Source organism: Procambarus clarkii, chromosome 21 (assembly GCF_040958095.1).
Source record: "Procambarus clarkii isolate CNS0578487 chromosome 21, FALCON_Pclarkii_2.0, whole genome shotgun sequence".
Classification (NCBI taxonomy): domain Eukaryota; kingdom Metazoa; phylum Arthropoda; class Malacostraca; order Decapoda; family Cambaridae; genus Procambarus; species Procambarus clarkii.
Genome location: NC_091170.1, coordinates 39,058,816 through 39,075,503, shown reverse-complemented (window position 1 = coordinate 39,075,503; position 16,688 = coordinate 39,058,816). Strand labels below are relative to the sequence as shown.

Here is a 16,688-nt window from a genome sequence, read left to right as displayed (position 1 = left end):
TCCCCAGCATGGGGGGGCTGTCACAAATAGAAAGTAGGCTCTGTCTTTCTTAGATCGGGTCTTTGTTAATATGATTTTCTCCACTATATTAGCAGCCTAATGGGCGTTTGAATTTTTTTTTGAAGGGGGGTGGGGGGAGTTAATGGGGTGCACTGATTCAGATGAAGGGACTGCAAGAGTATACCAATTACAGGTTCTTTCCACCCACTTCAGATGATTTGCAATACAAGTTTAACATTACAGCAATATTGCATTTAAAACTGTTACGTTAATTCTATTGTCAAAAGATCATTAACCAGGAGTTTCTCTTGTCTTGATGGTAATTGCTGCCTCCACCACCACAGCTGAGATGGGTTCATGTAACTGCCACCACCAGTTGGGTGGTTAGCGAGTTTTATAACCAGGTCGTGCAGCCGATATCGACACACAGACATACGAATGTTTCCTCAAGCATTTTTTGTGAACGTTTCCACTAAATTAGTGGATGGGAATGTCCTCTTTTGCTGAGGAGATTGTCCTTTTTGCTGAGGAGATTGTCCTCTTTATTGAGGGGATTGTCCTCTTTATTGAGGGGATTGTCCTCTTTATTGAGGGGATTGTCCTCTTTATTGAGGGGATTGTCCTCTTTGTTGAGGGGATTGTCCTCTTTATTGAGGGGATTGTCCTCTTTATTGAGGGGATTGTCCTCTTTGTTGAGGAGATTGTCCTCTTTATTGAGGGGAGTTTCCTATTTGTTAAGATCAGTGTCTTCCTTGCTGAAAACAGTGTCCTCTTTATTAGAGGCATTGTCCTCTTTCTTCAAGACACTGTCCTCTAGACTACAAACAGTGTTCCTCTTTGTTTTAAAGCACTGTCGCCTTTATTTCAAACAGTGTCCCCTTTGATGAAGGCAGTGTCCCCTTTGATGAAGGCAGTGTCCCCTTTGATGAAGGCAGTGTCCTCTGTGTTGAAGGCAGTGACCTCTTAGTTGATGACAGCGTCCTAGTGGTGGAATGCAGTGTCTTCTGATTAGATAGTAGTATCCTCTTGGTTTAAAGCAGTGTCCTTTTGGGGGGGACACACAGGTACAACATACTCCTTCCTTCGGGGGGCAGGAAGTATCCTCTTGGTAGAAGTAGAAGAAGGTAGAAGGTAGAAGATAGGTTCCTCTTGGAACTTCTTGGTAGAAGACAGGTTCCTCTCAGGCCTCTTTTCCCCCAAACATTCAACACAAAGTATCATTAACGGAACGCAGATAAGCACAATTAATAATTGATCACCTGTCTCTTAACTGAGAGATGAGAGGACTGGTTGGGTAGGATCTCTACGTCCTGAACAGGTTCCAGGGTGCGACGGTGACAGTATTATGGTGAGTTTTCGCGTCCCGAGTTGATTATTTTTTGTTGACCAGACCACACACTAGAAGTTGAAGGGACGACGACGTTTCGGTCCGTCCTGGACCATTCTCAAGTCGATTGTCTTGAGATATTTTTATTTGGTATTTGTTCTACCACAGACGTGGCCTGACATTTACATTGCTAATCAGCATGTATATATTTTATTCTGTCTTTCATGGACAGGGTGAGAGATCTGTTTAACATATAGTTCAGTGATTTATTGAACAATCAACCACAGAAGGTGATTGTAGTGCTTTTAAAATGCTAAGCTAACCTACGAACATAAATTCACAGATTTACGTCTGTTCTACATGAACAGTGTTCGAGGTGTCTTTTTACAAAGGGTCATTAATGTGCGTTTACATAGGTGTAATGCAAGACACAAAAAGGGGTTACAACATTGGTTACATGCAAGGTACAAGGTTGTACCTGTTACAGGTTGTCGTGGACAACACACTATCTACGGGCTCACCATAGCCCGTGTTACTTGGAACTTTTTGTTCCAAGTAGCGAATCTTTAACAACAACAACTGCTTCATTGTAAAAGTAGTGGACAACACTGCTTCAGTGTGGGCAAGAGAAACAAGCTAAAAGGGAAGGAAGATAACGATAACGCCATATTTACTTTTAAGAAAAAATATATATATAACCACCAGCAAGAGGACACAGAGTAATAGACAACCGATAGCTGAAAGTCGGAGCCCAGGAGTTGACGCTTGCCTCCCAACCACATACAGGGTGAGGTACTGAACCCCGCTCCGTCCCCTCCTTGGCTAAAAGGGTTTCCGCGTGGTCGTGTTGGAAGAGCCAAAGGATTAGTCAGCAGACAAAAATGACTTTAAATTAAGTAGGTGAGTTAGAGTCTTGTGTTGGTTTATGGGGATGTGGTTGGCAGAGTTAAACTGTGCTTGTGCAAGGTCGTCACACCTCACTCTGATCTCAATAGAGTGACCAGGCTCTCTTCTGGCATAGTCTTTGTGTGTGTGTGTGTGTGTGTGTGTGTGTGTGTGTGTGTGTGTGTGTGTGTGTGTGTGTGTGTGTACGTGCTGGACAGTCTTCAGCTCCTGAGCCTCACCTCTCACAATGTCTCCCTCCCTCCGCCTTATAATTCATTTTGTCGGGGACCGGAACACACAGGTTTATCTTGAGATGTGACAGGTCCCTGTCCCAGGAGATGGGACAGGTAGTCTGTGTGTATATACACATACGTTAGGCATGTATCATGGTTCCACAACCCCACAACAAGTCCTTGCCCCTGTATCCATGTGTCACATCCAGTAGGTAAGTGACATGAGAGTAAGGAACAAGGTGTGTGCTATGAACACTAAGAATAGTCTCCGTGGTGTAGTGGTAAGACACTCACCTGGCGTTCCGCGAGCGCTATGTCATGGGTTCGTATCCTGGCCGGGGAGGATTTACTGGGCGCAAATCCTTAACTGTAGCCTCTGTTTAACGCAACAGTAAAATGTGTACTTGGATGAAAAAACGATTCTTCGCGGCGGGGATCGTATTCCAGGGACCTGCCCGAAACGCTACGCGTACTACTGGCTGTACAAGAATGTAACAACTCTTGTATATATCTCGATAACAAATAGCAGCTTTTCTGTGCCCCTGTAATTCCTCTATAGCTAAAAACAGCTAAGTATTAGCAAAAAGATCTGCAAATAATGTAGATAATGATTAATTGTAGATACATAGCTATTGAAGTGAAGCCATCTCAGTAACCGGCTGATATAGGGAGCCGGTCGGCCGAGCGGACAGCACGCGGTACTTGTGATCCTGTGGTCCTGGGTTCGATCCCAGGCGCCGGCGAGAAACAATGGGCAGAGTTTCTTTCACCCTATGCCCCTGTTACTTAGCAGTAAAATAGATACCTGGGTGTTAGTCAACTGTCACGGGCTGCTTCCTGGGGGTGGAGGCCTGGTCGAAGACCGGGCTGCGGGGACACTAAAGCCCCGAAATTATCTCAAGATAACCTCAAGATATTATGAGGTGTGAAGGATAGATGTAATTGTGTAATAATCTCTGTTGAGGTCTGATAAAGACCTATTGTGTCTTCTGTGTTCCTCTGTGTTCCTCTGTGTCCTCTGTGTTCCTGTGTGTCCTCTGTGTTCTCTGTGTCCTCTGTGTTCTCTGTGTCCTCTGTGTCCTCTGTGTCCTCTGTGTTCCTGTGTGTCCTGTATGTTCCTCTGTGTCCTCTGTGTTCTGTGTCCTCTGTGTCCTCTGTGTCCTCTGTGTTCCTGTGTGTCCTGTATGTTCCTCTGTGTCCTCTGTGTTCTGTGTCCTCTGTGTCCTCTGTGTCCTCTGTGTTCCTGTGTGTCCTGTATGTTCCTGTGTCCTCTGTGTTCCTCTGTGTCCTCTGTGTTCTCTGTGTTCCTCTGTGTTCTTCTGTGATCCTCTGTGATCTCCTGGGTACCTATTTACTGCTAGATGAAGAGGTGTATTAGGTGAAAGGAAACGTAGGGAACACGGGGTCAAGTGTTTCTGTTCCGCCCTGGATTCGAACCCGGAAATCTCGGATTGCGAGTCGAGAATGAACCCCCAACTGTTCTACTCGATTCCTGCCTCGCATCTGTCGAGTTGAAGGTGGACATTGAGCCAAGTTTTCAATTTTACCGGAATACATTAATCCTCTTGGTGTGTTCCCTCTCACGTCCGACCCCTTTACCCCCCCACCTCCCCCTCTCCCCCCAACTCCCTATTCCCCCCCCCACCATCCCCTGGTCTATTATCCTTCATCATGGGTCCCCCAACCCCCCTAAATCTCCCCCGGTTTATCCTTCCCAGTGATCGTCTCCACCCCCCCCCCCCTTCCCCTAGTTCTCTCTCTCGCTCTCTCCCTCCTTCCCTAACGTTCTTCCCTCCCCCCTAACGCTCCCCCCCTAACACTCTCCCCCTAACACTCTCCCCCTAACACTCTCCCCTCTTCCTATCTCTCCCTACCCCCCCCCCCCCCTTCCCTCCGTCCCCTGCCCCTCTCCGTCACTGAGAGCGATACTTCCACAAGATGAATACTTTGAATTTCCCGCCTCTTATGAAAAATGGGGGATGCCACACGCGAGATAAGAGAAACATTTGAATATTTGAAAAATGAGCGCCAAATTAATGAGAGCCGACGCGCGCAACGGGGCCCGCGCTCCATGCCTCTCCCCCCCCCCCTCTCCCCCCTCTAATGTTCGACTCTCTTTTGTTTTATCAACAACCCTTTGTTTACGTCTGCCATTGTTGTGATTATTTTATTAATTAATTAAATTATTGATTTGCTTATTATTATATTTTATGTGTTGGGTGGTTGGGGGTTAACGAGGGAGTTTAGGGGGGTCTAGGGGGGGTTGGGGGTGGTAAAGGGGGTGTTGGGGGTTACTAGGGAAGGGGTTGGTGCTTGCGGGAAGGGGGGGAGGGAGGGGTTGAGTACATTTGTATGTATGTGAGGTGGGAGTGTCGGCGACGCTGGTCTGAGGGGCAGTGTTATGACGGCCCCGGGCGTGTTTATGGCTGTTTTGTGCGGCGCTCCTGAGTGTATTACCCGCCGCACTCCGGGGCAGGTCGCTGGCGGCGCCCGCCGCACTCCGGGGCAGGTCGCTGGCGGCGCCCGCCGCACTCCGGGGCAGGTCGCTGGCGGCGCCCGCCGCACTCCGGGGCAGGTCGCTGGCGGCGCCCGCCGCACTCCGGGGCAGGTCGCTGGCGGCGCCCGCCGCACTCCGGGGCAGGTCGCTGGCGGCGCCCGCCGCACTCCGGGGCAGGTCGCTGGCGGCGCCCGCCGCACTCCGGGGCAGGTCGCTGGCGGCGCCCGCCGCACTCCGGGGCAGGTCGCTGGCGGCGCCCGCCGCACTCTAGGGCAGGTCGCTGGCGGCGCCCGCCGCATTCTGGGGCAGGTCGTTCAGGGCACCTGGTACTCTCCTGATGGCAAGTCAAAGCTCTTTAATAGAGCCTTGATGCAGTAACAAGCAGTCCACGTGGCGCAGTGGTAAAGAATTCGCCCGGCGCTTCGCGAGCACTTTGTCCTGGGTTCGTATCCTGGCCGGTGGGAATTGACTGGGCGCCAATCCTTAACTGTAGCCTCTGTTCACCCAGTAGCGAATGAGTACCTGGTGGTTAACGATTTGGCGGGTCGTAGTCCGAGGAACATTAGGATTAAGAATCTGCCGAAACGCTCTCCGTGCTGGTGGCTGTACAAGAATGTCAGAACTCTTGTAAGACTTATTGTTTGGGTATCGAAGGCGTCTGGAAAGAGACGTTGTCGTCTATGACTTAACGTCCCCGCTTGAGAACTGTCGGCCTTAACGATCTCAATAAAGAGGCAGCAAAAGCACCATCTTTTTCAAGGCGCATGGCAACATGCAAAGAACACAGCTGTATCTAAGATCATATCATTTATACACACACACGACCAGAGCATCGCCATAGATATCCTGACAAATAATGCTGAAATAATCGAGATACAACAACAATAGGAGTCAGACGAAGCACTACATATAATACACATCCAACTACCAGCAGGCAGCTAATACTTAGGATCTTTAAGCCATCTTCAGGACCAAGACAGAACTACCTAGCGCCCCAGCTGACCAATCAGAGGGCAGGACAAGATAAGCTATCACTTTAGTTTGGTAACACTTACCTCTACCCATCTCCGCTAACTTCTGCCTCCGACATGCGTCAAGCCCAGTACAATGTTAAACTAAGCTATTGAGACTTAAGATTTCAACTTCATTCTTCAAGTGAAGAAAACATTAGAGAAATAGATATGATTTATGCTATAATAACTGATTTAAGCCTTTCGGTCATATTTAATTTCTCAAGTGTACAAAAACAATTGATTAAAAAATTAACTAATTATAATATATAATATATAATAAATATATATATATATATATATATATATATATATATATATATATATATATATATAACTGAAAACTCACACCCCAGAAGTGACTCGAACCCATACTCCCACAACTGGTATGTACAGGGACGCCTTAATCCGCTTGACCATCACGACCGGACATAAGGAAGTGATAGCCGAGGCTATATGAACCACTTCCCCGCCGGCACTCGGATGGTAATCTTGGGCATAGCATTTTATCAAATCACCTCATTCTTTGGGGCACACGTGAGGAACACAAATGCAAACAAGCCTGAATGGTCCCCAGGACTATATACAACTGAAAACTCACACCCCAGAAGTGACTCGAACCCATACTCCCACAACTGGTATGTACAGGGACGCCTTAATCCGCTTGACCATCACGACCGGACATAAGGAAGTGATAGCCGAGGCTATATGAACCACTTCCCCGCCGGCACTCGGATGGTAATCTTGGGCATAGCATTTTATCAAATCACCTCATTCTTTGGGGCACACGTGAGGAACACAAATGCAAACAAGCCTGAATGGTCCCCAGGACTATATACAACTGAAAACTCACACCCCAGAAGTGACTCGAACCCATACTCCCACAACTGGTATGTACAGGGACGCCTTAATCCGCTTGACCATCACGACCGGACATAAGGAAGTGATAGCCGAGGCTATATGAACCAATTCCCCGCCGGCACTCGGATGGTAATCTTGGGCATAGCATTTTATCAAATCACCTCATTCTTTGGGGCACACGTGAGGAACACAAATGCAAACAAGCCTGAATGGTCCCCAGGACTATATACAACTGAAAAAGGTGAAGGTGATTTGATAAAATGCTATGCCCAAGATTACCATCCGAGTGCCGGCGGGGAAGTGGTTCATATAGCCTCGGCTATCACTTCCTTATGTCCGGTCGTGATGGTCAAGCGGATTAAGGCGTCCCTGTACATACCAGTTGTGGGAGTATGGGTTCGAGTCACTTCTGGGGTGTGAGTTTTCAGTTGTATATAGTCCTGGGGACCATTCAGGCTTGTTTGCATTTGTGTTCCTCACGTGTGCCCCAAAGAATGAGGTGATTTGATAAAATGCTATGCCCAAGATTACCATCCGAGTGCCGGCGGGGAAGTGGTTCATATAGCCTCGGCTATCACTTCCTTATGTCCGGTCGTGATGGTCAAGCGGATTAAGGCGTCCCTGTACATACCAGTTGTGGGAGTATGGGTTCGAGTCACTTCTGGGGTGTGAGTTTTCAGTTGTATATAGTCCTGGGGACCATTCAGGCTTGTTTGCATTTGTGTTCCTCACGTGTGCCCCAAAGAATGAGGTGATTTGATAAAATGCTATGCCCAAGATTACCATCCGAGTGCCGGCGGGGAAGTGGTTCATATAGCCTCGGCTATCACTTCCTTATGTCCGGTCGTGATGGTCAAGCGGATTAAGGCGTCCCTGTACATACCAGTTGTGGGAGTATGGGTTCGAGTCACTTCTGGGGTGTGAGTTTTCAGTTGTATATAGTCCTGGGGACCATTCAGGCTTGTTTGCATTTGTGTTCCTCACGTGTGCCCCAAAGAATGAGGTGATTTGATAAAATGCTATGCCCAAGATTACCATCCGAGTGCCGGCGGGGAAGTGGTTCATATAGCCTCGGCTATCACTTCCTTATGTCCGGTCGTGATGGTCAAGCGGATTAAGGCGTCCCTGTACATACCAGTTGTGGGAGTATGGGTTCGAGTCACTTCTGGGGTGTGAGTTTTCAGTTGTATATAGTCCTGGGGACCATTCAGGCTTGTTTGCATTTGTGTTCCTCACGTGTGCCCCAAAGAATGAGGTGATTTGATAAAATGCTATGCCCAAGATTACCATCCGAGTGCCGGCGGGGAAGTGGTTCATATAGCCTCGGCTATCACTTCCTTATGTCCGGTCGTGATGGTCAAGCGGATTAAGGCGTCCCTGTACATACCAGTTGTGGGAGTATGGGTTCGAGTCACTTCTGGGGTGTGAGTTTTCAGTTGTATATAGTCCTGGGGACCATTCAGGCTTGTTTGCATTTGTGTTCCTCACGTGTGCCCCAAAGAATGAGGTGATTTGATAAAATGCTATGCCCAAGATTACCATCCGAGTGCCGGCGGGGAAGTGGTTCATATAGCCTCGGCTATCACTTCCTTATGTCCGGTCGTGATGGTCAAGCGGATTAAGGCGTCCCTGTACATACCAGTTGTGGGAGTATGGGTTCGAGTCACTTCTGGGGTGTGAGTTTTCAGTTGTATATAGTCCTGGGGACCATTCAGGCTTGTTTGCATTTGTGTTCCTCACGTGTGCCCCAAAGAATGAGGTGATTTGATAAAATGCTATGCCCAAGATTACCATCCGAGTGCCGGCGGGGAAGTGGTTCATATAGCCTCGGCTATCACTTCCTTATGTCCGGTCGTGATGGTCAAGCGGATTAAGGCGTCCCTGTACATACCAGTTGTGGGAGTATGGGTTCGAGTCACTTCTGGGGTGTGAGTTTTCAGTTGTATATAGTCCTGGGGACCATTCAGGCTTGTTTGCATATATATATATATATATATATATATATATATATATATATATATATATATATATATATATATATATACACACAATGTGTGTATGTGCGCACGTCTGCGTGCATGCGTGGGCGCGAATGCATGTTCCCTTGTCAGTATGTACATGCCATTAATGTTGATATCAACACAGTAGATAAAACTCTCTCTTCAGTGTTCCACGAACTGATTTTCAACTTTATTTTTTTTTTGGGGGGGGGGGGAGGGGAGGGTGACTTTTTCATTGTCTGTTATTTAACACACACCAATATATACACAGTATTCTGCCTGCACTATTTTTAAGGAAAAGTTTACCCTTAAAATATATGATAGTCTCGTATTTGTTCATCCATAACATTATAACATTTTTGCTCCCAATTTCGAATATGCGCCCCCCCCGCCCCCCCTTGCCTCATAAATATGTACAGCATTGAGGGTTATGTGTGAGGGCCACATTATTAAACCGTATCATGTTGAACAATATATATAAATATCATGTATGTGTCGCCTGGTAAATGTGTAAGTTGCGTGTATGGTACGGGTACCACTGGTGGTTTGTATGATACGGGTACCACTGGTGGTTTGTATGGTACGGGTACCACTGGTGGTTTGTATGGTACGGGTACCACTGGTGGTTTGTATGGTACGGGTACCACTGGTGGTTTGTATGGTACGGGTACCACTGGTGGTTTGTATGGTACGGGTACCACTGGTGGTTTGTATGGTACGGGTACCACTGGTGGTTTGTATGGTACGGGTACCACTGGTGGTTTGGTTTTATATGGTACGGGTACCACTGGTGGTTTGTATGGTACGGGTACCACTGGTGGTTTGTATGGTACGGGTACCACTGGTGGTTTGTATGGTACGGGTACCACTGGTGGTTTGTATGGTACGGGTACCACTGGTGGTTTGTATGGTACGGGTACCACTGGTGGTTTGTATGGTACGGGTACCACTGGTGGTTTGTATGGTACGGGTACCACTGGTGGTTTGTATGGTACGGGTACCACTGGTGGTTTGTATGGTACGGGTACCACTGGTGGTTTGTATGGTACGGGTACCACTGGTGGTTTGTATGGTACGGGTACCACTGGTGGTTTGTATGGTACGGGTACCACTGGTGGTTTGTATGGTACGGGTACCACTGGTGGTTTGTATGGTACGGGTACCACTGGTGGTTTGTATGGTACGGGTACCACTGGTGGTTTGTATGGAACGGGTACCACTGGTGGTTTGTATGGTACGGGTACCACTGGTGGTTTGTATGGTACGGGTACCACTGGTGGTTTGTATGGTACGGGTACCACTGGTGGTTTGTATGGTACGGGTACCACTGGTGGTTTGTATGGTACGGGTACCACTGGTGGTTTGTATGGTACGGGTACCACTGGTGGTTTGTATGGTACGGGTACCACTGGTGGTTTGTATGGTACGGGTACCACTGGTGGTTTGTATGGTACGGGTACCACTGGTGGTTTGTATGGTACGGGTACCACTGGTGGTTTGTATGGTACGGGTACCACTGGTGGTTTGTATGGTACGGGTACCACTGGTGGTTTGTATGGTACGGGTACCACTGGTGGTTTGTATGGTACGGGTACCACTGGTGGTTTGTATGGTACGGGTACCACTGGTGGTTTGTATGGTACGGGTACCACTGGTGGTTTGTATGGTACGGGTACCACTGGTGGTTTGTATGGTACGGGTACCACTGGTGGTTTGTATGGTACGGGTACCACTGGTGGTTTGTATGGTACGGGTACCACTGGTGGTTTGTATGGTACGGGTACCACTGGTGGTTTGTATGGTACGGGTACCACTGGTGGTTTGTATGGTACTGGTACCACTGGTGGTTTGTATGGAACGGGTACCACTGGTGGTTTGTATGGTACGGGTACCACTGGTGGTTTGTATGGTACGGGTACCACTGGTGGTTTGTATGGTACGGGTACCACTGGTGGTTTGTATGGTACGGGTACCACTGGTGGTTTGTATGGTACGGGTACCACTGGTGGTTTGTATGGTACGGGTACCACTGGTGGTTTGTATGGTACGGGTACCACTGGTGGTTTGTATGGTACGGGTACCACTGGTGGTTTTGTTTTGTATGGTACGGGTACCACTGGTGGTTTTGTTTTGTATGGTACGGGTACCGTTGGTGGTACGAAAGGTGTGACCTACAACACACACACACCAATATAAACACAGTGAGGAGTCTCAACTTGGTCAATAAGATAGCATCAGTGATCTGACGTTCAAACGACATTATATTCACTTCCTTCATCGGGGAATCGAACGCGGTCCTCGAAAGCACGAAAGTGCCAACCTCCGATACTATATAGTTCATGGTATTTTATATTTTAAAAGCTGTCAGGGATGTAGTTACCGATGCCATAAGAAAACCCGCACACCAGTTATGTGGGGTTGAGTTCCCTTAATCCTAGGGTCCGGGTTCGATCCTCGGTGATGGTAGAAACAATATGGGCAGAGTTTCTTTCACCCGGATGTCCCTGTTACCCAACAGTAAATAGGTACTTGGGAGTTAGACAGCTGATACGGGCTGCTTCCTGGGTGTGTATCTTGGGGTTATCTTGAGATGATATCGGGGCTTAGCATCCCCGCGGCCCGGTCCTCGATCAGGCCTCCTTTTTGTTACACACCCCCCAGGAAGCAGCCCGTAGCTGCTGTCTAACTCCCAGGTACCTATTTACTGCTAGATAACAGGGTCGTCAGGGTGAAAGAAACATTTTGCCCATTTGTCTCCGCCTCCATCGGGGATCGAACCCGGAACCTCAGGACTACGAATCCGAAGCGCTGTCCACCCAGCTGTATTCACCTAGTTGTGCTTGCGGGGGTTGAGCTCTTCTCTTTCGGACCGCCTCTCAACTGTCAATCAACTGTTACTAACTACTATTTTTTTCCACACCCCCCACACACCCCAGTAAGCAGCCCGAGACAGCTGACTAACTCCAAGGTTTACTGTTGGGTATTAGGAGCATTAGGGTGAAAGAAACTCTGCCCATTGTTTCTCGCAGGCGCCCGGAATCGAACCCGGGACTACAGGATCACACGCCTAGCGTGCTGTCCGCTCAGCCACCGGCCCCCCAGCTGTCAGGCGATTTGAATGTGCCTGGGTGTATGCATACACCCAGGCAGGTGTGTGTGTGTGTGTGTGTGTGTGTGTGTGTGTGTGTGTGTGTGTGTGTGTGTGTGTGTGTGTGGAAAACAAATTAGTGGTTAGTAACTGGTGATTGATTGACAGTTGAGAGGCGGGCCGAAAGAGTAGAGCTCAACCCCCCCCCCCCCGGCAAGCACAATTAGGTGAATACAGGGTTGTGGTAGTGGACAGAGTGGTAGACAGTTGGAACAAGTTGAGTTGGAAAGTTGTGGAGGCCAAAACCGCCAGTAGTTTCAAAACGTTATACGACAAAGAGTGCTGGGAAGACGGGACACCACGAGCGTAGCTCTTATCCTGTAACTATACTTAAGTAAATAAGTAAATATACACACGAACACACTCCCTGCCTTCCTGGTAGGCCAATATATATATATATATATATATATATATATATATATATATATATATATATATATATATATATATATATATATAATATTAGTACCGTATTTCATCACCCTCAAATTGTCTTTCCAGTTTGTCTAGTTAATATTTCCTTTGATATCTCGCATTATGTTTATGACTGTGTCCACCATGAAATATCTGAGTCTCACCTTCATTTTCCCTTCCTTATTATCCGTCTTCCTCTTTGTATATATCTTCATTTTACATTCTCGTCTCCTTATAGCAGTTCTCCACGTTTTCCTATGTCATCCTCTAAGTCTCTCTCTCTCTCTCTCTCTCTCTCTCTCTCTCTCTCTCTCTCTCTCTCTCTCTCTCTCTCTCTCTCTCTCTCTCTCTCTCTTTCCAAGCGCAGTCTTATTTCTCGTGTCAAAGGGCGTCAGGCCGTTATCAATTCGTTATCAGCTGGAAAATAAGTCACGCATCACAATGCTATCTAGTCCACAAGGAGACAGCAGGCAATAGCGACTCTTAGAGAACCTCGCCATAAGGTCTGTTGCAAGGGCTTTGTTGCCGATCCTCGCCTTTGTACCTCGCGAATGCCGCTCTGAGCATTACACTACGTTCATAATGCAAGATGTGGCGCTCTCTCTCTCCCTCTCTCTCTCCTCTCCATTATGAGTTAGCATCGTTGATGCTGTATAGATGCGCGGCACATGTAGTTAGCTATAACATAAGAATGATCTTGTCGTTGCCTAGCATCTCGTTGGCGAGGGGGAGACGAAGTGGTAAGAAACGCGCCACTAAATCCACGGTAAAATCTGCCTTGGGTGCCCCGGCCAGACAGGTGACTTTCCAGAAGGGTTCGCGTGGGGATGATACTGTATCCAATTGTGCAGGACGTCTATGAAAGCTGCGGCACTCGGCAAAAACGTCGCGAGAACTGCAGGGCTGGAACAGAGGAGCTCCGGTCCACAAGGGGAGGAACTGGGACCCGACGCTATGGAATAGGATGGGTCTTGGAATTCATTGATTCGGGAGAGGTCCTGGAATACAAAAGAATTGATGGTTCACGCACACACCGACGTGCAGGTGGGGAGGGAAGGAGAGGGTGCTATCAGGAGTATATTTCGTCTGGAATACATAAATAAATGGCTATGGAAACTGGATCATGTAGACATCAAAGCGCTCGATGTCTGGCAGCACACAAGAGAATTAAAAAAAAAGTACGATAATAAAACACGACGTCTTGGAACGACAAGACCGGAAGGAAGCCAATACTGGAATCTGCAGACGGTGGCAGCCCGCGACCTCAGCTGACAGGGACCTTCCAGCGTGGTATCTTATAAACCTCAAGTACTAGGGATACGAGGCAGCAATGTACCACGAGACACGACGCTGACACGATGCAACTCCGCCACTACAATGACTTTCCAGCAAAACGTCTGGAACAAGAGGATGAAACACACTGGCTCTTAAAAGAAAGTTTGTGTGGAGAGAGCGGGGCGCTGGAACACCGTAACTTTGGCCGTGTCTGGAACATTGAGACTCCTGGAAACAAAAACATTAAAGCAACGCCAACTTCTCAACACAAGCACCCTGGCGCACGAGGCTGCAAGAGGCGGCCGGAGGTGAGTTACCGGGACGCCGGAGCCTATGTAGTTACCGGGATGATAACGCTGGGATACCAGGCCGGCGGTAGTGGGTAGGACGCTGTTGCTTGGTTACCAGGACGCTGTTGCTAGGTTACCGGGACGCTGTTGCTAGGTTACCGCGACGCTGTTGCTAGGTTACCGCGACGCTGTTGCTAGGTTACCGGGACGCTGTTGCTAGGTTACTGAGACGGTGTTGCTTGGTTACCGCGACGCTGTTGCTAGGTTACCAGGACGCTGTTGCTAGGTTACCGGGACGCTGTTGCTAGGTTACCGCGACGCTGTTGCTAGGTTACCGGGACGCTGTTGCTAGGTTACCGGGACGCTGTTGCTAGGTTACCGGGACGCTGTTGCTTGGTTACCGGGACGCTGTTGCTAGGTTACCGGGACGCTGTTGCTAGGTTACCGGGACGCTGTTGCTAGGTTACCGGGACGCTGTTGCTAGGTTACCGGGACGCTGTTGCTAGGTTACCGCGACGCTGTTGCTAGGTTACCGCGACGCTGTTGCTAGGTTACCGCGACGCTGTTGCTAGGTTACCGCGACGCTGTTGCTAGGTTACCGGGACGCTGTTGCTAGGTTACCGCGACGCTGTTGCTAGGTTACCGGGACGCTGTTGCTAGGTTACCGCGACGCTGTTGCTAGGTTACCGCGACGCTGTTGCTAGGTTACCGCGACGCTGTTGCTAGGTTACCACGACGCTGTTGCTCTTGTGAAATTAATATTATTTGCTACTTCATGCAAGGGGGGAGGGGATAGGGGGACTTCCCCGACCAGCCAGTAACCATCCGCTAACAAGGACCGTTCACCGTACAAAGGTTAGTGCGACTAGCCCCAAGCATCTAGCCCCCACAACCTCGAATAGACATACTCTTTAACACCTAAAGATATGATAGAAAAAAAAAATATGTCGGCAGTCAGTATAATTAGACAACCGACGGTTAGAAAAGCGGGGTCCAAGAGCTAGAATGTTGTTGTTGTTTGAAGATTCGCTACTTGAAACAAAAAGTTCCAAGTAGCACGGGCTATGGTGAGCCCGTAGAAAAAAAAAAGAGCTAGAACACCTCGATCCTGCCAACGAACAAATAACAACGAGAAAAAATAATAATAATAATAATAATAGCGGAATACATGTAATATATATATATATATATATATATATATATATATATATATATATATATATATATATATATATATATATATATATATATATTGTGTTGAAAATCTTGAGGAGGGGAGGGGGGGGGGGATGTTGCTTGCCCCCGGAGGCTTGTAAGGAGGAGACAATATGAGCGTCCAGCCTATACGGTCCCCCTGACAGGCGGACAGACAGCCTCCTAATATTATACTCCTCCCACAGCTGACACGCGCGGGGCACAACCATTGACAGAAAAATCCAATTACAACATTACCGTGTCGCCGTATGACACATTACCGTCACTGACAGAGCCCTTGTGAGTGACGGGGAACTCCCAACACGGACAAATCCACAAGGGCCGTGACGAGGATTCGAACCTGCGTCCGGAAGCATCCAACACGGTTCGGTCAATCTGAGACATGGTGGAATTCGCATCTAGTTATTCCATCTGGCATCACACTAATTATTCCATCTATCATCACACTAGTTATTCCATCTATCATCACACTAGTTACTCCATCTATCATCACACTAGTTATTCCATCTATCATCACACTAGTTACTCCATCTATCATCACACTAGTTATTCCATCTATCATCACATTAGTTATTCCATCTATCATCACACTAGTTATTCCATCTATCATCACACTAGTTACTCCATCTATCATCACACTAGTTATTCCATCTATCATCACACTAGTTATTCCATCTATCATCACACTAGTTATTCCATCTATCATCACACTAGTTATTCCATCTATCATCACACTAGTTACTCCATCTATCATCACACTAGTTATTCCATCTATCATCACACTTAACTAAACGAACCTAGTTAAGCCCAGCAGGTTAGGCTCGGCTACAAGTACCTCTAGGAGTTTACATCACCTGCTGATGTAGATCTAACTGAATGTAAACTGTCAGCAGATCAGTTGACACTTTACCGTCTATTGCAATTGAATGTAGAAAAAATCTTAGAATTCTGAGGTGTGTTAAGTATTTTATTCAAAATAATGTACTAGCAGAAATCTGAAACAAGTATCCATAGTTTACTTTCCCCTAGATAGTGTTTATATATGGAAGTGTTTATATATGTTTATATATATGTAAACTGCTCAGCTCAAACTGTTGTAGGGCTATTTATTGAACCTCTTGTATAAAAGACATTGACTTTAAATTGTGTAACTATCTTTTACAGGATTGTAACTTGCTCAGCTAAATGAATCTTGGGATTCAGATTGATAAAGATTAAGCCACCCAAGAGGTGGCACGGGCATGAATAGCCCGTAAGTGGTGGCCCTTTTGAGCCATTACCAGTATCAAGAGCTGATACTGGAGATCTGTAGAGGTGCGACTGCACCCTGCGTGACGGGAGATGTCTCCCGTGCTTGGGGTTCAGTTCCTGAGCCCATTGTGTGTGTCTGTAACACTTTCCACCACAGCCCACGGGATAGGTATGGGGTCCACTACCGCCCACAGGATGGGTATGGGGTCCACTACCGCCCACAGGATGGGTATGGGGCCCACTACCGCCCACAGGATGGGTATGGGGCCCACTACCGCCCAC

At 47.7% G+C, this 16,688-nt stretch overlaps 1 protein-coding gene across 1 annotated transcript; it reads right to left on the bottom strand.

The window, feature by feature from the left end:
- Window positions 1-472: 472 nt before the first annotated feature.
- On the bottom strand, window positions 473-5,241 carry LOC123760731 (uncharacterized). Its single transcript, XM_069328706.1, has 2 exons — window positions 4,903-5,241; window positions 473-727 (listed from the first exon to the last, which is right to left on the bottom strand). Exons 1-2 carry the CDS (start codon window positions 5,239-5,241, stop codon window positions 473-475), a joined length of 594 nt encoding a protein of 197 aa, XP_069184807.1.
- Window positions 5,242-16,688: the final 11,447 nt, after the last annotated feature.

Excerpts from the sequence above, each read along its gene's own strand:
- LOC123760731 (XM_069328706.1), bottom strand. The coding sequence starts at position 5,241 with ATGCGGCGGGCGCCGCCAGCGACCTGCCCTAGAGTGCGGCGGGCGCCG. Across the intron at positions 728-4,902 it reads CCTGCCCCGGAGTGCGGCGG|GAAACTCCCCTCAATAAAGA; the intron begins GTAATACACTCA and ends CTTAACAAATAG.